Source organism: Glycine soja, chromosome 7, assembly GCF_004193775.1.
Source record: "Glycine soja cultivar W05 chromosome 7, ASM419377v2, whole genome shotgun sequence".
NCBI lineage: Eukaryota > Viridiplantae > Streptophyta > Magnoliopsida > Fabales > Fabaceae > Glycine > Glycine soja.
The window spans coordinates 3,111,286-3,135,573 of record NC_041008.1 but is presented as its reverse complement, the minus strand read 5'-3'; the positions used below and the strand labels follow the sequence as shown (position 1 = coordinate 3,135,573).

The following is a 24,288-nucleotide window of genomic DNA, read 5'->3' as shown; positions in this document are numbered from 1 at the left end:
TTGATGTTAAGGCAAATGTCGTTATAAATTATAAAATCATATGTGTACAATCTTTATGAGCGAATAGAGCAGTCACCACTCTAGTGCACTTCAAGCGATTACAGCTCCTAAACTTATCACTAAGGAAAACATACAAGGTAAGACCCCATCAAAGCATATGTATACATCTAGTGCCATAATCTCCATTCAAGCACCTTCAGATTACGGGAAATATCATTACAAAATTCACACCAAGCATTGGAAGCATAATGATATTTTAAATCCTCCCATCCCTAGCCCCTCCTTTAATGAACTCATAAATGCGTTTTTTTCAACACGCTGAAAAGGTCTTAAGAGGAATGATTTAATTATTTGACCGAACTGTGCATATAGTTAAATCATAAATGTGCCAAGCACTGTCAGCATCAGAATTTTACATGATAAAACTTTTCTGAATTACTTAAATCTCAACATCTGCAAGGGAGGACCAATGAAAATAGTCTAAATTGGTGAAGCCAACTTTCACTTGTGATCACAACCTATCTAGTTGTAATCAGTATCAAAAACAAATTTTATGTAAAAGTTCCGGGAGATTGTACTTCCATTGTTTTTCTCCTAGTAAGGAGTGATATCCTTACTACTGCGTACTTTTCCAAGTTAAATTTCCTTATCCTTTCTCAATTAGGAGTGATGCAGTACCCATACCACTGAAAAATCAATCAAATTCATCTTCTAAACAACCATTGTTAAAGAATTGTTGTCACACAGATCAATATTTCCTCTACCACAGAGTGCCATAAATTTATCATAAAATTGCAACAAAGGACACTTATCTATCAAGTTGGAACCAAGATAAGCATCTTTGAGGAAGACAGTACTCCTTACACCTTTATTGGTGAGGTAAAATATACCTTGGTGCTTTATCAAGCAAAGAAGTAAATTAGATGGCAAAAGACACTCTGCATGAAATGCATCCAGCTGTAAAGATGTCATCCTCTTCTCCATGGTCAAGCTGAGAAGCTCATGAATCACTGCCACAGCCCGTTTTCGAGCTTTCGGATCAGCAGCATCGAACCTCCTCGCATTCAAATAAGGAGAAGGAAACTCCAACTTCTGCCACCTCTCAAGCTGCTCAAGGTAACCAACATTTGGCCGAAAACCCGCAGGAAAATTCATTTTGAATGCAAATGGACCAAGATAGTTCCCATCTCTTGAAATCTTCACCTTCCTCCTATTTCCATCTGCCTTCAGGTTCACAACTCCTTCCTGTGCCAACCTAATTCGTGTTTAAATTAACTCATTTTGTATCCAAAAGAATTTATATTCAAAGTCTCACTATTGATGTCACTGTTAGCGAATACTTTTTCAACAAGAAATAATCACCTTTTTATAATTTATTTCAAAAGTTTTTTTAAAAAGCTGCAAAAAATTAAAACTAATAATTAAAACAAGCTAATCCAAACACAAAACTAAGACGAAGAAAAATTCTTAAACATTAAACAAAACCAAACATGTAAGTAGCAACTTAGACAAATAAAAGCAATTTTTTTTATTAAAAACCGATATATTATTATATTATGATCCGTAATAGTATGAAAAGTAATCATTATAGTCATTAATTTTGATAATAGTCATCTAATTTGGCTCTTGAAATTGCACCACCAATAAATTTGATCTCTAATATTATAAACAGGCAAATTTTAGTTATTGATTTGGTAAGTGACGATGGGTGCAGGGGTATGTGTTTGTTGATAGGGATGGTAAACACTTTCAGCACATTCTTAATTGGTTAAGGGATGGCGTGGTGCTGGCTCTCAAGGAATCTCAGTACTCAGAGCTGTTTAGGGAGGCTGAGTACTATCAGCTACTTGTAAGCTAAATATTGCTATTCTTAAAGATATGTGGATTTAAATTGCGGTTGTGGTTGTGACGCCAAGGCCTTAGAAACTGTAAATATTGTGCCTGCAATTGTTGTTGCTGGCTGTAATTTAAAACCGTGTTAGGATTCCTTTTGTTTGGTTTTGTTTAGAACTGGAATTGTCGGAGGTTGTTTTGAGTCTAGTTGTTGTATCAATTTGTTTTTGTGATAAGAATCAAGAATTTTGGCTTGGCTTTGTGATGAAGCCATGTACTACCATTAAACCCTTAATGTAGATTTCTATTTTATTATTATTTTCCATTGTGGGTAGATTAGTGCATCTATTTGACAGGTACTCATTTTCATGCTTATCTATAATGCTTTTATTAGAAACTTGTAAGTTTTTGCCTCTTAGTTTGATCAGCCAGCAGCTTTTGTTTTTTCTTTATCGATTTTCCAGAACATAATTTTAAATGCAAGGTTCACATTCATTGTGGTTTTGTATGAAAAACAGCAATCTATGATGGAAACTTTCCCCATCTTAACTCAAAAATAAGGTCCTTTGCTGTATCACTAGCAAATAAATGCATTCCTCCACTTGCTATCACTGCTTATGTATATATGCCATGATGTTAACCTTGAAGTTTTCTTATTACCTTCTGCCTAGATTTCTTCCAATTACTTTACCTAATGGAGAGAAACTGAAACTTCAGTCCTTGTTGAAAACATAAAACCTGTGATAACTTGCTAAACCTCAGGGGCTTATTGATGGAATCCATTCTGTCCTTAATAAGAGGAAGGAAGATGATGAATTCCATACAGAGTTGACACAAACAGATATCATCAAGTGTATACAATCTTAGAAAGTAAGGTTTCGAGGGGCTAATCTTTCTGGTCTTGACCTCTCTAAACTGGTAATTTCTTTGGCCAAAAATGTTTTGAACATTATCTTAGTTGTTTTACTTATAAAGCAATCATGTGATTTTAGGATAATATGTCTGCTAACATGATCCCCTGGCATAGTCATGATATCTAAATATGGATTTATCATATGTGGATTTCAGCTATGCTTGTCTTAAAAATGTGTTTTTTTCAAGGGCAAACCTTCAATGCACAAAGCTTTGAGTAAGTATGGTTCTGACCAGACTCAATACTTGGGATATTAATTTGGCTTGAGCAATCTTATTTGGACTATGCAAATTAGATCTGAAATAATTGAATCTTGGGCTAAATTGGGCAAAATTTAGTCAGGCTATTCTTGGGTTTAGGCTTTGGCTTGAGAACAATAAAATCCTACTTTATCGACCAGACCAAAAATATTCATTTTTTAACTTAACATATGATGTAAATGATTTATGGTACAGCATTTAGCAAAAGAGTTGTTTTGCTATTATAATCACATGTTTTTTTCTTGATTACTTTTTAAAACTTGTGACACTACATACTTATCTGGTTTTAGCTAGTTAGAAAAATGTATATTTAGCTATTTTTAACCACATCACCATATAGGTTTAATTTTAATTTATAACTTTTTCTGTACCTATTTAATTTAATAAGATGTTGATGCCGAGGCCTCCATCTTTCACAATGCAACTTTGCGTGAGTAAGCCACTCAGAAAATTCTATTATTCAATTGCATTGCATACATACATGCTGGCCTCTAAATTATTTCCTTAAAAATTAAAGGAATCAAAACAAGTACCACTTTTTTCTTTTAATTCAGCAAATTCCAAGACATGTAACAGGCAAACTATAAACAATGCATAAGAAAAAACGATTATTTGTTCATTCTTAAAGTTGAGTGAGTCGAAACACGTACCTAGACTCTCTAGCAGTGAGCGCCAAAGTGGAATCCCAATCCTCCAAGGCAAGCGAATCCCTTCCACGGAACCGCCTAACCGCGAAAAACTGCGGGTACTTGGGAACCAAACAATCCTTAAAATCGGAGGGCAGACCCAACTCAGGCCCAAGAAGCTCCACCGTTTCGAGCGGCACCCTGCAATCGACGCAGAGCATGAGCAGCTTCCGCAGGTTAGTAACCAAGAGGGGCTCCATTTGGGCTCGGGCATGGGTCTCCTCTTGGGCCAGGCGGAGGGCCCGGGCCGTGAGGGAGACGGAAGGGGGCGTGCCGGCGACGCGGAAGAGGGAGGGATGCTTCTCCATGAGGCCCATGAAGGCCCATTTGCGGACGAAGCCCACGTGCTTCTCGAGGTCGCGGAGGAAGAGGGTTTGGGGTTGGGATTGGATGAGGGAGCTGAGGTGGAGAATCATGGATGGCTTCTTGCGGAGCTCCATTACTCTGTCAAGTTCGGGCACTCTGTGGTACGTTTTCTTCTTCGGCCTTCTTCCGCCGCTCGATTTCTGCCTTATGGAGAAACTAGCGTTTTTAGAGTGGCGGAACGGAACGCCGTGGCGAAGCATCGCACAGAAACGCAAGACCTCCTAGTGAGGTGTATTATCTGTGATCAGAGTTAAATGTTCTTGTGTTGAGGCTGTTCTCTGTTGTGACTAGGGTCATCATTGGATCTAGAAAATTTTCTTACTAGAAATAAAACATACTTTGTAATATTTTTAATAAATTATTATTTTGATTCCTTAAATATGTAAATTGATAATAATTTTTTTTTGAATAAACTGGTAATAATTTAATCCTAAAAGAACAAAAATTATAATTTAATTGTTAAATGTGTAAAAAGTGTGACAATTATGCCCTAGTGTTAAATTTTATGGAATCATTTTATTATTAAGATATAATCTTTAAGTATTATTTAGATATTAAGTTATATTTTTCGATGACCAATTTAACATTAAGTGAATATAAAACTTAATTGTTATTCATTTTACTTGTATATGGATTAAATTAGATTTTTCTTTTTTTCAAAAACTAAATTATCATTAGTTTACGCACTTCCAGAAACTAAAATGATCATTTATATGATATTTTTACAAAATAAAAATATCACATGCTTTTAAAAAAATACATAATATCATGAAAAAATTCAAATATTGAAAAAAAAAAACTACAAAATAGTAAAATTAGTAACGCTTTTTTTTAATTTCTTATATTTATTTTTAAAAAAATATCTTATGAGTACAATACCTTTTTTATGAAGACAAAATTTTCTTTTATTATCCATAAACAAATAAAAAATAAAATCTTGTGAGAATAATTGCCCCCACACTCATCTACATATAGATCCCTCACTAGTTAGGGTTATGTTCCCACTTCCAACCTCAAGAATATTTACAATTATAGAGTGTATTTTACAAGAAAAACGTTTTTTATACAATTAAAATTTAAAATTCATAATAAATAAATATTTATAAAATATATAAATTATATTTTAAATTTACAATAAATAATTTAAAGTGTAATATAAGATTGTTTTTTATTATGAATATTTATATTTTTTACTGTATTATCTATCTATTTTTAAAAGAAAGTTTTGTCACGTAGATAAATGTCACATAATAGCAGTATGTTATGTTATTGAAAGGGAAATGTTGTGATATTGTCTGACACTTTTTAATACTTTCTATGATTGTAATTTAAATTTGTTAAAAATTATTAATTTAGGTGGACTTCATGCTTCTCATTTAGTGAATCTTTGTCTTGATTTAATAGTGATATACACTAAAATTTAATCTGATCATAGAGAATATCAAACAAGAAATGTCAGATATAGAATGACATTAATATTTTATTTGGCTTGAAGAAAGGGCAAATAGAAACCAAACAAGTTGGTGTGTTGAGACCATTCATTGTTGTGGTTAGAGTCATGTTTCCCATTCCAGGCTTCCCAACCTCTTAAGTACAATTATATATTTATTTTTGAATATTATGACGTGTGGAGTATTTATTATTTTTGTTGATGACTATTTGTGAGAAACTGACTTTCTTAACTTTGTAGATGATTATTATTTATTGAAAACTTGCCTAGCTAGTCACTTTAGGTACTTAACAAATGGGTTCTTAAAAAAAATAAAAAAGAGAGTATTAAATACTCCAACCTAAAAGGTCTGCATTCAAATTATTAGTTGGTGAAAGAGTAATTACGGGAGAAAGAAATGTTTCCTTATTATGTGAGATTTGTATGGAAATGGAATTGAATTCCGAAGGCACGTAGAATAGATCGATTGGAAAGTAATCCCTCGTATGTTATTACAGATTAAAAGAACTAATTAATTGCATAGACAGTGGTAGGGACATTTTTTTAATTAATGAGCACCATCAGTCAAAAAAAAAATTAATGAGCACAACAGACTATTAAAACTATATTTATATTTTCTCATTTGGATAAATTTGCTTTCACACTGATTGTTACTGAGCCGATCCATATGACAGCAATCATCGCTTTAGAAAATTACCTTGGTAGCGACGTATTGGGTGAAATGGAGGGTAAAATTGCGACCTCGTAGCTAATATTGTGACATTTAGTAATTAGTACAGGCAAAGCTATGCCACAACTAAGATTATAGATCCTGGTACGTTAAAGATGTCTAGCATGCATGAAGCTACTGCACCAACAAACTGTCAGATTCTATAAGAATGTTAGGAGAGAAACATAGGAAAGAGGTGAATGACTAAAATTATTGCAGATTCAAATCTCTTCTTCAATTATATGTTGCAGACTTTGACCTTGTTGACCATAGATAGACGAGAAGACTAAGCACTGCCAAGGTGGTACAAAATGCAAACTAACAACTGCTGCAGTTTAAAGGATCATAATGCTTTAATAATTAATTAGAAGCAGAAATATTTTTCTTTGAAAATAATTTCCCTAACGTATATTTTGATTAACTAATTACATTAGCCTATTTTTGCCACGTTCATATTCACATTTTGAATAGAACATATCAGGTCTTGCAGGAGCTGGATGCATGAGTTGATTCTTGTATATACCCTCTCGTTATTGTTTATCTTAAAGCTATCATAGCTAGATAACCTCACATTTGCATATGAATATTTTTTTCTTCTTATATATAAATGCCGTTGTCTAGCTAAAGCAATGCACTTTCGGCGTATAGTGCGTGACAGTGACACATCAAAGGGGAAGCAAAAGTAATTGGTAAACGGAAATTGTTGTAAAGAATCCAACATTTTCAAACACTAGATTGTACTATGTGGTTGGAATAGTGTTATTGATTTTGGAGGAACATAAGGGTTCGTACGTACGTGAGTTCACAACCCAAGTGGAGAGGGAAAAAGAAATAGAAAAGAAAAAAAAGGTTAAGAAACCCTGGATTTGTATATTACATCTAGCTAGAGCTAGATGCTTAGTTAATTAGGCATTCCATATATAGATGGCATATTATCTATAACACTCCCCAAGTGTACTTGACCTTTTTCACTGCATGCAATAAATAAAATCTCTTGATCAATCATTTTCAACTCCAAGAAAGGAAGCCATCCTCTGAAGCTCCACATCCAGAAAGGTCTCAAAAGGGTCAAATTTCTCTGGCAAGAGATGGTGACAATGATCAGAAAGTGATGAAGAGCTAGGACTGTTGTTGGTTATTAACTCTACCTTGTTGTGGTGGTGATCCTCTTCCTTTTGTGGGACCTTTGAGTTTGAATCATCAATTTGATCAATATCCATGAGAAAATCACTAAAAGAAGCTTCTTCACTACTACCCTCTTCTATATTTGAGGGACTGGGAGTTGTACTAGGCCTATTTCCACACCCACCATTCTCCAAATTTTTACTGTATTCAACTGCATTAACCCTCCTACGCCGTGGAGCTTCGGGTGCTACATGCATTTGTTTGGTCTTTTCCTTTTCATGACGTTTGTGTTGAAGTGAAGAAACTGATGATGTAGGATGTTTCTGTAACTTCCTTGACAGATTAGTGTTCCAGTAGTTCTTGATTTCATTGTCTGTTCGTCCAGGTAGCCTCTTTGCAATCAATGCCCATCTATATAAAGATCAAAAATCAGAATTTCAATTGTTGATCATATAACATATATAGTATGGTTTGTATGCATAAATGAGTAAGAATTGTACTAATGTTACTTCCACTAAAAATTTCTAAAACATTGTTTTATAATAACACACTTATCTGATTATCTCTTTTCTCTTCTCATCTTTCTGAGTTAGAGAAATTTTTAGAGTTTTAACTTTTAACTAAGCATAGTATTGTTTTATATATATTTATAATCTTATGTTTATAAACTGTCTTCAAAGTTGAGTGAGAATAGTGCTAATTAATACTCAATAAATCTTTTGAATTATAAAAAACAAAAAAAAAAAATCTTTTGAATTATGATACTTGTGTTGAGTAGAATAAATACATGTAAGTTAAAAAGCAAAATAAATAAATAAAAATTACCTGTTACCAAGAAGACGATGAAGTCTTATAATCATATCCTCTTCATCAACAGAGATGTGGCCTCTTTTTATGCCGGGCTTGAGATAATTCAACCATCTTTGTCTGCAACTTTTTCCGCATCTCTTTAAACCTACAAACATTATTATTGTACACAACCAAAAAGCCAAGGTCTAATTAATAAGTAAAAAATAATAATAATAATTGGATTTAAGGACAAGGGAACACTATCCTATTTTGTGAGGCACCACATGCAAAATAGACAAGAAAGAAAGAAAGAAATCCAAATATGCATAGGGAAAATCAGATTCGAACTTGAACATTCATTCACCAAGAAAATTCAACCCAAATCTCCATCCACTCATGTACTGCCTAGACTATAGTTTACATATTAAATGTATGTATAATTAAATATAATAGAGAAAATGATATATATGAATAATGTGGATATATACCTGCATTTTGGGCAACCTTCTGCCATTTTCCTTCTCCATGGATGGAAACATATTTGGAGAGGGTTTCATCTTCCTCTCGAGACCAAGCACCTTTGTTGATCTCTTTGGGGCAGCAGGGTCGTCTACCCATCCTCTTTACTAATGCCCCTTCTCACTACTCACACTGTGCCTTGATATTGCAATCAAATTAACACCTAACTAGCTCACTGGCACGCACAAAATATTGGTCTTTATTATTACAATTATGATCAGCATCTTAGGAAATGTTGTACTTTCAATTAATATTCCATATCTATTGAAACTTTATAGTCTGGTCTTTTTTTTCTTCAAAACTATTGATATTAATTTTATAAATTTAAATTATTATTAATTATTTTTTCAACATATTTTTATTTAACAATTGTTATTACAATAATTTATCACATGTTTTATTCTATTTATCACTTTTAAAATATTTTCTGTCTTAAATATTATCTGACACTTTAGAGTATTAAGAAAGTATTGATTATTTTTTCAATAATATTATCATTAAAAATAAATGCACAACTAAATATAGGTGTATTGTAATTGATGTACAATACAATTAATCATTTATATATATAATATTTTTTTTAGTAAAATAAGATTATTTTATCATGAGAATTGGTATAATAATTAATTTTAAAATATATGCAATACCTTAAACAATAAATAAAATGAGATGAGTGGAATATTAAATAAGTATATCTAAGTATAAATATAATAATATTTTATGTTCATTAAATTAACTATTTCTTATTCTGCATCCATTAATTTATTGAATAGTATTATATTCTCTTAAAAACACGCACTTCTAATATTTTATGAAAAAGTATTAAAAATGATTAGAAACTTTAAAAAGTATTTAATATTTTCTTTATATAATAAGTAAGAAAAATAGTACCGTATAAAAATAAAATTAACGGATATAATTTATTAGAAGGTTTATAATTCAAAAACATAAATTATTCATTGATAATATAAAATAATTTTACATTATTATTTAATCATAAATTATATTAAATAATAATTTGTCATGTATGATGATAAATTAAAATTACTTTATATTATTATGCATGATCACTCAACTTATTATAACTTTAAATATGAAAGGGAGATAAATGAATCTGTAGTTAGTTGAAAAAGGAAAATACAAGAAGGGGGAGTCATTAATAGTATTTGGGTGAGGGCTTTGCGTGCTGTACTCCTCGTATTCGATGTCTCCCAAGGGGACCAACCAACAACAACGCTGATGGACCATTACCAACCTACACTTACCCTCCTCCCTCCATGCAAATTCGAGAAACCTTTTGGGGGTTGTGACCTGTGACACATTGAACCCATCCAAAGCTAGAAAACTCATTAAAGAGTGTCCTTTTACATTTTGCAGTAAAGTACTTCGCATAGATTCACTTTAAATTAAGGACTAAACACTCTTTTATTACATTAAAATATTGGAAAGGAGATGGTGCCTCGGTTCAAGGTAGCAAAAGTTAAACACTCACTATTGTAAAAGTTAAGTAGTATGTGAGAAAATTATTTAATATTTTGACGAGATATCTTGTAACTAGACCCACATACATATTTGGGTATAATTCCTCCATTTAATGGTTGAAAGCATCAACAATTTAATGAAACTAAAATAGTTACAAGATAATTTAATTTGTTGATCTTCTCGACTTAACTTACAAAGCCATAACTACTTTTACAACTTCTATGCTTATTCACAGAAATCATATAAAAATTTACAACTTCTGTTTATAAAGTCATAACTATTTTTACGACTTACCCTAAATGAAAGTTAATTTAAAAAGTATCCCATTTGGTAATTTTGAAAGAAAAAAAATACCCCTAAATGGTAAAAAAAAAAAAAAAACCCTTTACACTCTATCCAAAATTGAAAAGCTTTACACCAGCTTTGCCTTGTTAATCAGAAACAAAAAGCAAGTATCCAAGAAAGTGTAAGTTTAGACAACAAATAAACTCGATTCAGGCACCAATGTACATTAAAAATCCATAATTAATTAATTAATTAATTAGGCTCAAACAGCGAAACGAGATGACTATATAGGGGTTGGGGCAAATAACAAGAGGTAGTCAATAACTGGGATCCTTTTAACAACTATTTTTCATGTCTAAATACTAAGTAATTACAGTTCCCTTGTATGCTAATCAGTTTCAGCAAGCGATCTCTTCACAGACCTGAGACCAAAAAAACATAAAACAACTGCGTAAGAAAACTTACCAACTGCTCAAGTAGAGATAATTTACAGTTGCAAAAACACAAAATTAAAGAAAAATAAGGACATTAATTATGATTATCTACAGTATTACTATATAGTACGCAAAATTTCCGAACATACATTCCAATTGACATTGTTGAATATCAGTAGATAAGTAGAGTTAAAGAATGAAAGAGAACTATGGATTTTGACAGAAATCATATCCTTTGTAAACAGTTTTCATTAGGTTTTTGTACTATGCAGAGCGTGTTTGTGAACCCATTTCAAATGGTTGGCACACGTTCTAATGTCCCGTTTTTTGAGAAGTAACCTTTTCTTACTTTTAAATGAACCTACGTTCTGAGGGATAGTGAACTGGAAACAAACACAATAGCAGTAATTTCCTTTTGCTAAAATCAGGCATGCCCGATTAAGCCAGAGGGTATGTGCTGGGTTGGCATTTATGAGACCCGATCCAAAAATAGTGTCAAAAGAAGGGAAGTAATAGATATTTTAGTGGGGTCCAAATATATGTGGCAGTGAGAAAACCAGAAAAGATGAATTCTGATCATAATAATCATACTTTTTGGGACTAGATTGATTGGGCGGTAAGCAAAAAATAGATAGATCACAACTTCAAAAGAGGGAAGCGGGAACTTGTTATGCCAAAAAAAAAAAAGTAATAATCATGATCCAAAAGAAGGCATCTTTACCTGCATACAGGCAATCAAACCTAGCAGCATGAAGACCAAAATCAGAGGTTCATTAAAACCTTGTCATCTGCTGTAGCATTTGAGAACCAGCTGCATGAGAAACCAACTGCTCTGGACTCAAGGGTCTTACTAGATGATGGGTTCCTACAGGGGGAGGATTAGAAATGCCCTGTCTACTCATCTCTTTAGAGCTGTTAATACTCGACTCAGAGGATGAGGATTCCATCAATGTGCGAACCTGATCAGTGAAAGATTAGCAAGAAAAAACAATATCAATTATATTATTGTCTAATGGAAGAAGTACATAGACCAATCATATGCATGAATCCTTCAAACTTACCATATCTAGGCGCCTCTTGTGAAGGTCATTTAATTGCTGCAAGTTTGAAGCATAGCAAGTAAGAATCCAATTATTATAAGATTGATTTTTCTTATTCAGGGAAGGGTCCAGGACAGAAGGGGAAGAGAGAGAAATGCTTTGTTGCTTACAGGTTTGCTCTGATTCTTCTTCTCTTCACTTGAGTATCCGGGAATTGTTAAATCCCAATTTTTCTCTGCACAATAACACATGGCAAACAGATAAATCAGCAAAGCTAAGATGTAGATTCTATTTAACAAATAATAATAATAATAATACACTATCAATTCAAGCATTCAATTTTTACCTCATTCAAGATATCAGGGAATCCGTGCACAAACACGATCTTTTATGGATCATACAAGCTTAAAATATGTCCACTAGACTATGTTGAAAATAAAATTTTAAAGCTGGGTTTATTAAAGTTCAACATAATGTATAACTTATCAAGTCTGTCAGTAACCCAAAGAATAGGATTCAAAGTTCAAACACATATATTAGACAAATATGCTCAAGAAAGACACAGCAAGTAACTCCTCACACATCTTTGAATGGGTCAACAATATTCAGATGAAGAGAGCATATATAACCACTTAGACAAAAACCACAAGGGGCACAACCCTACAACTCATGAAAGCAATAAGATTCATATAATGTAACTTTTTTCATTTTTTAGCCAATAATATTCCAGTGGTATAATTTGTGAAAGAAGTGGCAATTATTAGTCTAAATCATTTTTAAATATGCAACAATTCTTTCTTCTTTTGGATGGGTGGACTGAAAATATAAGCTACACACAGAACACAGTTGCATACCTAGGTGTAGCAATAAATCCTTGGACTCCAAAGTTGACGATTTTCTATGTTTCGCCAAAATGCAACCATGTGTAGTTGCCTGCATATGAGAAAAAGATAAGTACATTTTCTGCAAAACAAAACAATCTTAGCTAAAACACAAAATAATCAACAGTACATTTTATCATAAAAACTCTTAGAATGTGGGTTATGACTCTAACTCAACCAAACAACATCGGCTTGTAAAATGGGGCTTGTCCCCCAATTATATGCACTATTTTGGTTTCGTTACTATTCACTAGTCGATATGGGATCCCCAACACACCCCCTCACGCCGAGGATTGGACATCTCGAGCATAAAGTTTGCAGGATTGGACATTCTGCGAGTGGTCTGATAGCTGCCCAGTAGGGGGTGACCTGATAGACACTAAAATAAGCTCTTTTGGCCTCATCACTAGTCAATATGGGATATCCAATAGATATTGCCTTGGGGGTGGTCCACTCAACAACTTCACGAATAACAAATTCCTTCACGCTGGGCAAGCCTTATTTCACCAGGTGCCGGCCCTGATATTTAATGTCAAGGGCCTGCTGTTAGGTAAAGGATTTGATCCCACATGACGTTACCCTCCCATTCCCCTTTTGATCCCAATAGAGATCTCCCTAGTTACCAAAAGAAAAAAGTCCTTTATACTATGAATTTCAAATATAGGGAAAATTAGAATAAATAATAAAGCAGAATCATTCTGTGAGATATATTTTAAACAAGATGTGTAAGGCACAATATCAACAGTTTGGCATGCACTATATACACATTTATCATGATCTGGGGAAAAAGATAAAACATGTAAGAATTCTTACAGAATCAATGAAGTCATCAGCAAGCTCTAAAAGAAGATCTATAACTTCGGGGTCCAGCCTACCTTGTGGATCCACCTGTAGGATAGAAGATTATGATTCAAAATATAACCACATATAAAGAAAGAGACATAGACAAAAGTTCAAAGAAACCTGTGCAACTAAATCTTGTATCTTTCTCTTCCCAAGGACTTGGTTTGTAGCTTCAGTTCCTTGGCTAGAACTACCACCTGGTGTAGTTGCGCCAGATGCAGTCACATCTGGCTGTGATCCTGTTAGACTAAGTGACTTTTGGCCTGCAGGTCCTGGCATCCTTGGAGACTGTTGCTGTTGCTGTTGCTGTTGATGGACCGAAACTTGTAGATGAGATTGTTGTTGTGGCTGCTGTTGTATAAGCTGTTGTTGCAGCTGTTGAGGCTGCGGCTGCTGCTGCTGTTGTTGTTGCTGCTGAAGCAGCTGAGGCTGCCCCATCGATTTCTGTTGCTGCATCAGCTGGGACAATTGCTGTTGGTTCAGGGTCATGGAGTTTTGTTGCAATTGGGTAGAAGAACCCAGCTGCTGCTGCCTCTGGTGTTGAAGACGCAATGGTGCGGCAGGGCCAGACATTGCTGGCATTTGCTTAAGCCACTGTTGCTGTGTTAAAGAGTTAATCATTGCAGGTTGTCCATTCTGAGACAACCCAGACAACTGAGAACTCATAAAAGCAAGGGATGATGACCTTGGTAAACCTTGAACCTGTAGTCAACAGCATTGTCAATGTTCTAATACGCCTCCATTCATTTTGAAAAGTTCTATACATATTTTTACACAGACACAAGCTGAAGTAATTATTGACATTATTCCACATAACAAACTCCATTTACAGTATAAATATATCATACTTTGTAATTTGTTTGTTATTACCTAAAAAATTTTGATCAATTCCTTTATCCCTACAAATATTCACAAGCAAAAAAAAAATTCATAGAAGATAAGTGACACAACACATTTAACTACATCATGAGTGAAGAACATATTTTGTTTTCTTATCTTCATCAACCATCAATATATTTGGAAAATATATTTTTTTTACATGATCAATGTTTATTAACCAATTCAAGTTGTCCTTCTAATTTCTAAAGGATTGACAGTGAAAAGAAAGATAAAGTGCTAATCATATTACATGACATTATTGTACATATTATAATCATTTTCAAAGTCATAGTCCCATTCTCTGAATAATTATAATTTATATTATATCATATACACATAGCCCATTTGTAACAAAAAATACACTTGGCCCACTCCAAAAACACTTGGCAATTCAAAAAGAAGAAACACGAGAAATATGAACAGAAAAAATTTAGATTGTAAACCAGAGAAGAGAAACAAAACAGATCATTGAAAAAATCAAAGAAACATGAACGATGGTGGCTTAATCACACTTTGCACGATTTTAGTTCGCAAAACAGAGTTTCCAAACTGAGGTACAAGGGAGTGGGACTGCGATGCAGGGCGACGCAGATTGGCAGTGGTGGTGCGGCTTCAATGTCCGCCAGTTGCAACCGGCAAAGGAATCGCGAGTGGGTGAGGAAATAGGGTTGCGCAGCGGAATGGGTGTGTTTTTCGAATTGGGGAAGAAAAGATTTAGGGTTTGTTTTGACCCCACAAAGATTGTGCAGAATAAAAACGCGATTTTAACAACCATGGGCCTAGCCCATTCCATGAGCCAACCAGCCCACTATGAGCTAACGAACTCGTTTCTATCTTTTATAAATAAATCATTAGACTAAGATAATCTTTTTAAAATAAAATTAATATTTTACCCAGCATTCCAAATAAAAACTTCGGTAGCATTCCAAATCCATACATATTTGCATCTTTTCAAATTTAATAGAATTTATCTTAATTGTACTTTTAGAGGGCAAGGCATAATGGTAAAGTTGTGACCGGTTTTGGTCACGGGCTCGAATCCAAAAACAATCTCTTTGGATATGCAAGGGTAAGGCTGCGTACAATAATCCTTCCTCATACCTTTGCATAGCAAGAAGACTATACAGATTCTGAGGTACGTTAGTTTTTATCATAATTGTAAGTTTAGTTCACATATTTTACCTTACATGTGATGTTAATCTTTCTTAATTTAATTACTCTTATTTAGTTCTCACAAATTTTCAATCATTTAAATTAAATTCTTTCCATAAAATCCAATCAATAACTAACATAAACATAACAAAAGTGTGACTATAACTGATTTAAATAGTGACAAAAAAATATTAAAAAATATTTAAATAAAAAGTAAAATATATAAATGTTATCATTATATCAGTCAATTATTGTCCCTGCCATAGCTGAAGCCTCTTCAACCCGGTATTGTCATCAGCTTTCAAAATAGAATAACACACTGATGCATCTTCAGGGGGCTGACCCACCTTCAGCCCTGCTCCAACCCCTTTATTTGGGGCTGTTAAGCCCCCTCATTGAGTAGGCAATAAAAAATGGGGCGTATTATGTGGGACAAATGGGACAGCCCATGGGTTTAAGTCTAATTTGAAGCTCTATCTCAGAGAGACTCAATGAATAAGACAGGATAGCTATTGAAAGTGAATCAGAGAGTGAACCAAAGAGATTTTGAAGATAGGTGTTGTTGCAAGAGAATAAGATGAGAATTGAGAAACGCATTCAATGCATGGAAGTTAGCATTGGTATGTAGAACCATGAATCCGTTTGTTTAAACTAATAAAAAAAAGATGATTTTAAGGATATATAAAAAGTGGTTTATTTTTTTAGATTTTTTCATAAACGGCAGAAGCCATTTTTTGTTCGGTTATAATTATAAAAAGTACTTATTTTCATAGTTATGTACAATTACAGCTTTTTCCAGAAGCTACTCAAAACAATTTTAAAAAAATCTCTTTTTTCTTCTATTTTTTTATTTTCTTAAAAAAGCTTAAACAAACATACTAAAATAATTTAAAAGTGAGTATTTTAAAAAGATAATTAAAGTGGGTTTTCATTGAGAGAGAAAAAAGTTGAAACAACAGGCTCTAAATGTGAACAGGACAAGAGCAAGATAACTGGAAGGTGGCAAAAAACCTGGTGGTATACCAATTTAAGTTTTATGGTGGATTTTGACAAAATAGCATATTGCAGGTGAATCCTGCAATAGGGATAAAATGTAACATTTTATGGTACAATTATTAAGAATGTCTAACCTCTGGCTCTGCCCAACCCCAAAGTATGACACAAAATGAAGAAGAAAGGCAGTGAAAATAGGATAAGCATTCTACTCAAACATTATTGAGTTACCACTGAAAGAAACGGTCCACACAAATCAAAAAACGATGCACATAAGAACAGTCCAAAACTAAAACATCAAATTGGGGTATGATCAATGATGTTAAAACATAGACAAGATATTAGGAAATCAGGGAGCATGAACTTTGAAAAAAAATAAAATTGTACCACATCTTGAAATATCAAAAACACGGCAGACCTTGACTGCATGTACATTTAAAATCTAAACCATGTAAGAATATGACAAACCGATTATACAAAGATACAAGAAGAACATTGGTCAGCATTATTATTTCCTACTTCACTAAAATTATATCTAAATAAATAAAGCATAGATTATACCTGTGCAGTGTTAAGTGAACCTTGCTGGGATAGTTGCTGCCTGATTTGACCCTGACTCATACGCAGCTGCTGTGCATAAGCCATGGCTCCATTTGCTCGTAGTTGCGAGGTGAGATTTGGCGACCCCATCATACCCATTGCTTGCATTCCTTGCAGTGATTGTCCAGCAGAATTACCTGAAGAGAATTGAGACGACTGGACTAGCCCACCTTTCTGCCTTGGCTATACCAAATTGAAAATTATTTCAGAAAGAAATAGTTTTCTGGACACAGAATACATGAAATGTGGTGATATTTCAATAATTAAAGCCATAGCCAAATTCAAGTTCGTCAGATCAATTCATATCATGAATCGCCAAACTAATTTTTCAATCATAAATCATAACATATATAATTACAAATATCCCTTTTAACAATTTCTTCCAAAGTCCTTCTTGGTCTCCCTTTACCCGTTTTCACACACAAGACTAAAAATCATGCAATTTACCCTCCTCGCAAGTGTTTCCAATGAAAAATGGTAAAAGAAAAGTAAAAAGTAAAACTAAAGAATCGATGGACTGTGGGATTCATATCAGTAATATTGAATTATACTGATTGTCTGATTCATCCATGTATCACAAGATTCAAAGTTATCTGCGATTCATCAGAAGATATGGATTCCTTGATAGCCAAATTGAATAGGACCACACGATTCAAATTGCAAATCACAAGATTCTAATAACTATCCATGTACAAAAACACCAACCACAAATCATACTTATAACCAACAACGCTTGTGATGTCATCCAGCAACAACACTGCCCACCAGGTATTACCAGGCAGCATAACTTGGTATCATTCCATAACAACCACACTATAGCTTGGAAAAGATTTTATTCAAAACCTATCCCAAATACCAAATAACAAACCATGGTCGTAGACAGAAACACGCATAGTTGAAAAGGTAAACACAAAACATAACTCGGTCATTCCGCTTGGATTTCAATCCTCTCCTAGTCTCCGATTCCCGAAATACCAAACCGACACAACTTCTATCAAATAACAATCTATCATGTGAAATTTGTGCCATTTTCTTGTTAATGTCAACATCATGACCCTGTTTGGATTAACTTTTCCATAAACATTCAAAGAAAAAGAAACTAAGAAGGTAAATCGAATTAGTTTCTCCAGAAAGTTAGAATAAATTTATGCACCTAAGCTTTCAGATAAGTAAGATGAGATATGTCCTATAAAAGTTAAGTCCATAAGTTAATTTTAACTTGGGAGAATTTCAATTCATTTTACCTTTTCAATTTTATTTTCCCTATAAACAAGCTTATAAGAAGTTTATCCAAACAGTACCATCCAAATCACAATGGTATGAGTTAACATTTTCATTCTGATCACTATCAAACACCAAAACGTAAAAGCAATTATAGCATATTTGGATAGCTACTAACGTGTTCGGATTAGATTCATGGTGAGAAATAATCAATTAATTAGTGTGTGTTTGGATACCACCAAAAACGTGGTGGATACAACAAAATCACTCAAAATACGTGAATTTTCTGAAGCATCTACCAGTAGCTTCAAGGGCATCGTGGTTTTAGAATCGAAATTGATTCACTGCACCGCCATCCCAAACATACCATTAGTTTTTCATAGTGAAGGCAAAGCAACAAATAGTCGCTTCTATCTTTTTTCATTGGGTAAAATTGATTCTTGTGGGGGTAAAATTGATTCTTGTGGGGGTAAAATTGATTCTTGTGTGTTATCCAAACACACTATACCAGAATTGATTTTGGAACCCAAACAAAATCATGGTGAAAAATTGAAAAAAGTGGAAGCAACTATTTGTTGCACTCATTTGGAATTGATTTATAGAAAAAATTGGGTTTAATCAAAACATGCTATTAGCATATTTAAAACAATTAGCATCCAAAAAACCGAAGCTGAATTATACCGAGGAGAGTAAATTAAACTGCGTTCCAGCCCCGGAAAGCATGGGGAAGTGCCCGCTCTGCCCCATCAACGCCGACCGCGACAGATTCGACCCTCCCAATTGCTGCTGCTGAGCGGCACCGGCACCACCCGCGGCGGCGAAGCTCATCTGTCCGCCGTACAATCCGGCCTGCTGGCGCATGACACCAAACTGCTGCTGCTGCTGCGTTGTCTGCTGAGGCTGAATCTGATTGAGGCGCGAGAGGGAAGGCGATCGCTGCATGGATTGCTGGAGCTGGAAATTGGAGATAGGGTTCATGTTGTTCATGCTGTTCGAAGAAACCAAAGGTTGTTGTTGTTGTTGTTGTTGTTGTTGTTGTTGTTGAGGGGGACTTAGCTGTTGCTGAAGTTGTTGTTGTTGGTCTTGGGGGAGGGGTGGGAGAGAGGGAGAGGCCATGTTGTGAGAAGGGGAAGGGGAAGGGATTGGAGGGTTGGAGTTGGAGTTGGAGGGTGCGGGGTTTTGAATTTGAGGGTCCATTGGTGAGGGTTTGGAAGATGGTGAAGCGGTTTCCGCCATTGATTTTCTTTTCTTTTCTTTTCAATGTGATGATGATGCTCCCATTCGGGGTTGGGAGGGTGCAGAGAGCTTAATTGAATTCAATACAAGGAAGGTTGAACTAGAAGGAGACTTAGGAAAGGACAATCGATCTCGGCCCTACACGTCACCACTTTCCAGATTCTATTTTTTGGAGATTCTATTTATCTTTTTTTTTATTATTATTATTGGAATAAGGCCTTGTCAAAAGAAAATTTGTTGGAATAGGGGAAAACCCAACCAAAAAATGGTAAACTTCTTTTTTTAAATTTAAGTTTGAATATAAGTTTAGCCTCTATGAAATAAATGAGTTTTCATTTCAATCATTCTAAAAAATATATATATTTTTCTAAAATTTTAAATCATTATTTTTTGTTTATGTAAAAATAATGAATTTGGATTTTGGTCCTGTGAAAAAGTTTACTAACTTTTATTCCTCTAGTGAATTACTATTTGATCCTTAATGTTTATTTTGTTTTAGAGATCTAAAAAAAATTCAAAATGAAACATTGGAGAATGTTAACTAAAATCTTCATCAAACATATAATAATTAATGGGTTGGCCACTAAAAAAAAGTCTGATTGAAATTAATCACATATTTTATTGATAATATGGTAATAGAAAAACAATAATTTCATATTTTTTGAGGTATGAAAATAAAAAATAATAATTTTACAAAAATTAAAATTAAAACTTATTCATTTTATATGAATTAAACATAATATTTAAACATGAAATTAAATACAGGAATCGGGACTAATTCATAATCTTATGTATTATTGATATAAGAAACTTGGATGTAAGCACAATAAATTTTACAAATAATATTAATTTCTTTTTTTACTGTATTAATTTAACTTATTTAAGAAATAGACATAATTTGATTGACTTGAGTCTAATGTGAGTGAAGTTATAGGTTTGCAACGAGTAACTTAATATATTTTCATTACTATAATTAATTTAATAAAACATTAGGTAGTTCGATAATACCTATTTTATATCTGATTTTAAAAATAATTATAAAATAAGAAAACCTTGCTTATCTATATTTTCTTTCCCATTTATTCCCTAGAATTAATTGTGCAGCAATACTAATCAATAGAAGAAAAAAAAAAGGCTATAAACTCAATTCAACTTCCGTTATCCCTTGCAAATTGTAATACATCAAATGCATTATTTGACTTCATTTCGCCGTAGCTTCTTTATATGACTTCAAATTATTTTTTTCTTTAGGGTCATTAGCAATGTACAAAAATTCGCAAGTATTCCATTAGCTTTTCTTGAGGATTCACAAGTATTCCATTATGCTTAGCATTAAATTGAAAAATAAAATTACTACACGGGCTCAAAAACTACTGAAAGTTAAAAATTCATTTGAATGAAGAATATATTAATTTAATTTAATATAAATTATTAGAATACACTTGCCCCAAAATGAAGAAGGTACCATGTTAGAATGAGTGTGTTAAAAAATTATCTCACTCCCAAGAATTAGAACTAAAATTTGTTATACAGGAGTATAGTGAGCTATGTTCCCCTCTCTGTCATCTATCTTGAGATGGAACTAGGTTTATCACAGTAAAACTTCTCTTCAATTTAAAAATTGGTGGGGTCAATAATGATAGTGAAAATAATGTGGAATTTAGCTTCCCAACTATCCTATTATTTTTCTCTGTTAATCTTCCCAGTGCCCTTTTTGTTTGTTTGTTCATTTGAGGAGATCTTCCCTGCTATCTTTTTAAACATACCAAACAAAACAAAAACATAATAGAAACATAGACTATAAGAATATGAGATTCCCTAACTAAAGAACAATAGTTTATGCTCACTGCTCTTCCAGAAGTGGCAAACACAAATCCAGGGTCATCTCTTGCATTGCATGACATTGCTGATACAGTAATCTCAGGAGTTCTGTCCTAATGAACATGATCAGAAAATACATAACTGTGAGCACTAAAAATAATCCTGCAAAGAATGGGAAGAGACATGCCAAAAGAGGATTTACTCCTTCACTTTATTCCATTTGTTCTCTATCACTAAATTCTACCTACTTTCACTATTATCATGGAAAGTAAGGCATCAAGTAGTAAAAGTAAGAAAACTCAACATTTAAGCACCATCCAGATTGACCAATACTTAAAAGAAAAAGCTATATCATGTGTGGACATATATCAATAGTCTATACATTCAATATGAATGTATAAACTGAATCAGCTCTCATGCACTAGACCAAATAATCAAACGTAATTTTAAAAATCATTCTCCCACTAAACCAAAATATATATCTTTCACAATAATTGGATAGAAAAAAATCAAATATTAACATGCAACCGCGCAAGTTGCTTGCATTCACGCGATGCAGTATAAAAAAAATATTGCTAAAAAGAAACTAAAGTATCAACATGCAACTGTGGAAGTAGCTTATATTTGCAAGATGCAGTATAAAAAGTACTAATAGAAAAAGAAACTAAAGCACGTAGACTAAAACGACAAAAGGAAGGCCAACCAAACAAACATTTTTTGGGGTTTATTTGGGAGGGGGGATCAAATACCCAAAAAAAAACATTTGAAGCAGATGTGCAACACCTAAACTCTACAGCGCAATGGTTTACCACATCCTCTGAGGCACACATGCATCTTCATAACAAACCAAGGGAAATATGTTTCATTGATGGATTAGATAGCATCTGTTTCAAAACCTAAGATAATAGAGAATTAGAGATCTGTTCCAATCAAATCAATAGGAGGTTGTAAGATCATGATCATGAGCTTCAACTCCAAGCTATAGAGATGTCTCCTCCTAATCCGAGGCACAAAGCCTCCAATTTCAGAAAAGAAAAACTCACTCCCCCCAACATATGATCCCCCTCCCTCAAATACAACAAATCCCCCCTCCCTATAAAAACTAGTTATTTCTCTTTCTGTACGGGTCATCCTACTGTTATTTTCCCTGCTAATTACTTTCCTCTCTTCCCTCCTTACTCCTTAGTTGTCTTGGGGGAGTATACATGCAGGAATTGTGTTTGAGCCTGGATGACCCATCATAGAACCAATATTATTTTACCTCAAGGCAAGGGCAAGAAGTATAACTTTTCCCAGGAGCACTCAAGTCCGGCATACTAAGTTACTAACTATAGATAAATTACAACTGAAAGCATACCATATTTCCAAACAAACACATACACACACACAAGAAAGAGAATCAAGTACTTATCATATGAACTCACAATCAAATTAACACTTGGTTACCTTGGCTTCAGAGCTTGTAAAATGTACTCAGAAACATTAAGAGGCAGGGTATGATGCAACTTATACAGGCCGCCACCAATGGCCTCCCTAATTTCAAAAAGAAAAAAGAAAAATACGGAATAGAAAGTTTAACAGCATGAATAATGCAAGAATGGGCATTGACTATTTCCAACAAACTAAACAACACAAAACTATCAATATGACAGAAAACATAACCACTGACCATATGCACAATTTTCCTAAATTTCTATTTAGAACTATTTCCACTCTCCAAAACTCAGAATTCATCAAAGATTTTTAATTCAGCAAAAGAGTAAGATTGAAACTTCAAACCATTATTTGAAGGGGGAGGCTTATGTTGGAGATTTCACATTAACTAGTAATATAGTCAAAATAGTATATGTGAGTCGAGAGCAACCAATACCCCATGAATTAACTTTGGGGATTAAGTTAAACTCATCCAAATTTTAATATACTATCAAGGTCTATCCTAGTAGTTGTTGACTTGTTGTTGGGCCTATAAGATCACTTGCTATTAGGTTGTTATTGAATCCCGTGCAGCTGTCTAATTCTGTAAATTTCACAGATATACAAAAGTGATGGTTGGATATCTCATATTGACCGATATGGCTAAACTAGTTTATATAAGTGGGAAGTAAACTTCATCAAAAGCTAGCTTTTGGATTTAGATTTAGGATTAAGTCTAAACTCAAATTCTAACAACTTACAAACACAATCAAACCTTATGGAGTTACATGCTCTTCCTCACCATTATATAGTAGAAGAAGAAAGAATAAATGACACATCCTTTTTTATCTAATATACAACATTATTTTATGACCCAATACACCAAACAATTTATTAAGAGAAACCATGATATAAACCTGCAAGAAGGCTATAAAAAAGATGCATAACATGCAATTCTTACGAAGGATCATGGTTTTAAATTGCGGTCCGCAACGTGAAGGTATTATGACACTCCATAATCACATCATGACCGCAATTTAAAACCATGCGAAGGATGTCCACTAACCTGCTTTCTGGCACCACATTTAACTCATCCATGAAAGAGTTGGAAGATCTCTTAAAAATCACCAACCCCAGAGTAGTGTTCATTGACACCAAGGACAAGGTTCTATAACTAAGCGCCGCCACCATGGCTTTCTTTCCCTATTTTTACTTGCGACGAGTCATAACATGATCTGCTTCCGCCTCCAACCTCCCATTCTTCGCGTTGCGTTGCGTTGCGCTCTTCTGACTTTTTGCGGCGCTGTTCTTCTACCATTTTTTCACGTCACGTTTTGGTTGGTCAAGGACACTACAAT

At 33.8% G+C, this 24,288-nt stretch overlaps 4 protein-coding genes across 5 annotated transcripts; all 4 read right to left on the bottom strand.

Annotated features, from left to right (window-relative positions):
• Positions 1 to 4,358, bottom strand: LOC114418167 (protein WHAT'S THIS FACTOR 1 homolog, chloroplastic). The gene is made up of 2 exons (XM_028383387.1): positions 3,657 to 4,358; positions 1 to 1,255 (listed from the first exon to the last, which is right to left on the bottom strand). The coding sequence occupies exons 1-2, from the start codon at positions 4,256 to 4,258 to the stop codon at positions 712 to 714; spliced, it is 1,146 nt and encodes a 381-aa protein (XP_028239188.1). The 5' UTR covers positions 4,259 to 4,358; the 3' UTR covers positions 1 to 711.
• A 2,559-nt stretch (positions 4,359 to 6,917) lies between these two features.
• Positions 6,918 to 8,827, bottom strand: LOC114419014 (transcription factor MYB8-like). Its single transcript, XM_028384587.1, has 3 exons — positions 8,620 to 8,827; positions 8,168 to 8,297; positions 6,918 to 7,753 (listed from the first exon to the last, which is right to left on the bottom strand). The coding sequence occupies exons 1-3, from the start codon at positions 8,747 to 8,749 to the stop codon at positions 7,216 to 7,218; spliced, it is 798 nt and encodes a 265-aa protein (XP_028240388.1). The 5' UTR covers positions 8,750 to 8,827; the 3' UTR covers positions 6,918 to 7,215.
• A 1,704-nt stretch (positions 8,828 to 10,531) lies between these two features.
• On the bottom strand, positions 10,532 to 19,788 carry LOC114418165 (transcription initiation factor TFIID subunit 12b). Its single transcript, XM_028383384.1, has 9 exons — positions 19,142 to 19,788; positions 17,201 to 17,422; positions 13,736 to 14,317; positions 13,586 to 13,660; positions 12,746 to 12,824; positions 12,062 to 12,126; positions 11,913 to 11,948; positions 11,573 to 11,810; positions 10,532 to 10,839 (listed from the first exon to the last, which is right to left on the bottom strand). Exons 1-8 carry the CDS (start codon positions 19,694 to 19,696, stop codon positions 11,625 to 11,627), a joined length of 1,800 nt encoding a protein of 599 aa, XP_028239185.1. The 5' UTR covers positions 19,697 to 19,788; the 3' UTR covers positions 10,532 to 10,839; positions 11,573 to 11,624.
• Positions 19,789 to 21,136: 1,348 nt separating this feature from the next.
• On the bottom strand, positions 21,137 to 24,288 carry LOC114418166. 2 transcript variants are annotated; one of them, XM_028383386.1, is made up of 3 exons: positions 23,997 to 24,288; positions 22,964 to 23,050; positions 21,137 to 21,630 (listed from the first exon to the last, which is right to left on the bottom strand). In XM_028383386.1, exons 1-3 carry the CDS (start codon positions 24,119 to 24,121, stop codon positions 21,540 to 21,542), a joined length of 303 nt encoding a protein of 100 aa, XP_028239187.1. In that variant the 5' UTR covers positions 24,122 to 24,288; the 3' UTR covers positions 21,137 to 21,539. The 2 variants fall into 2 exon arrangements, with proteins under 2 accessions (XP_028239187.1, XP_028239186.1); XM_028383385.1 differs by having other exon boundaries at positions 21,137 to 21,625.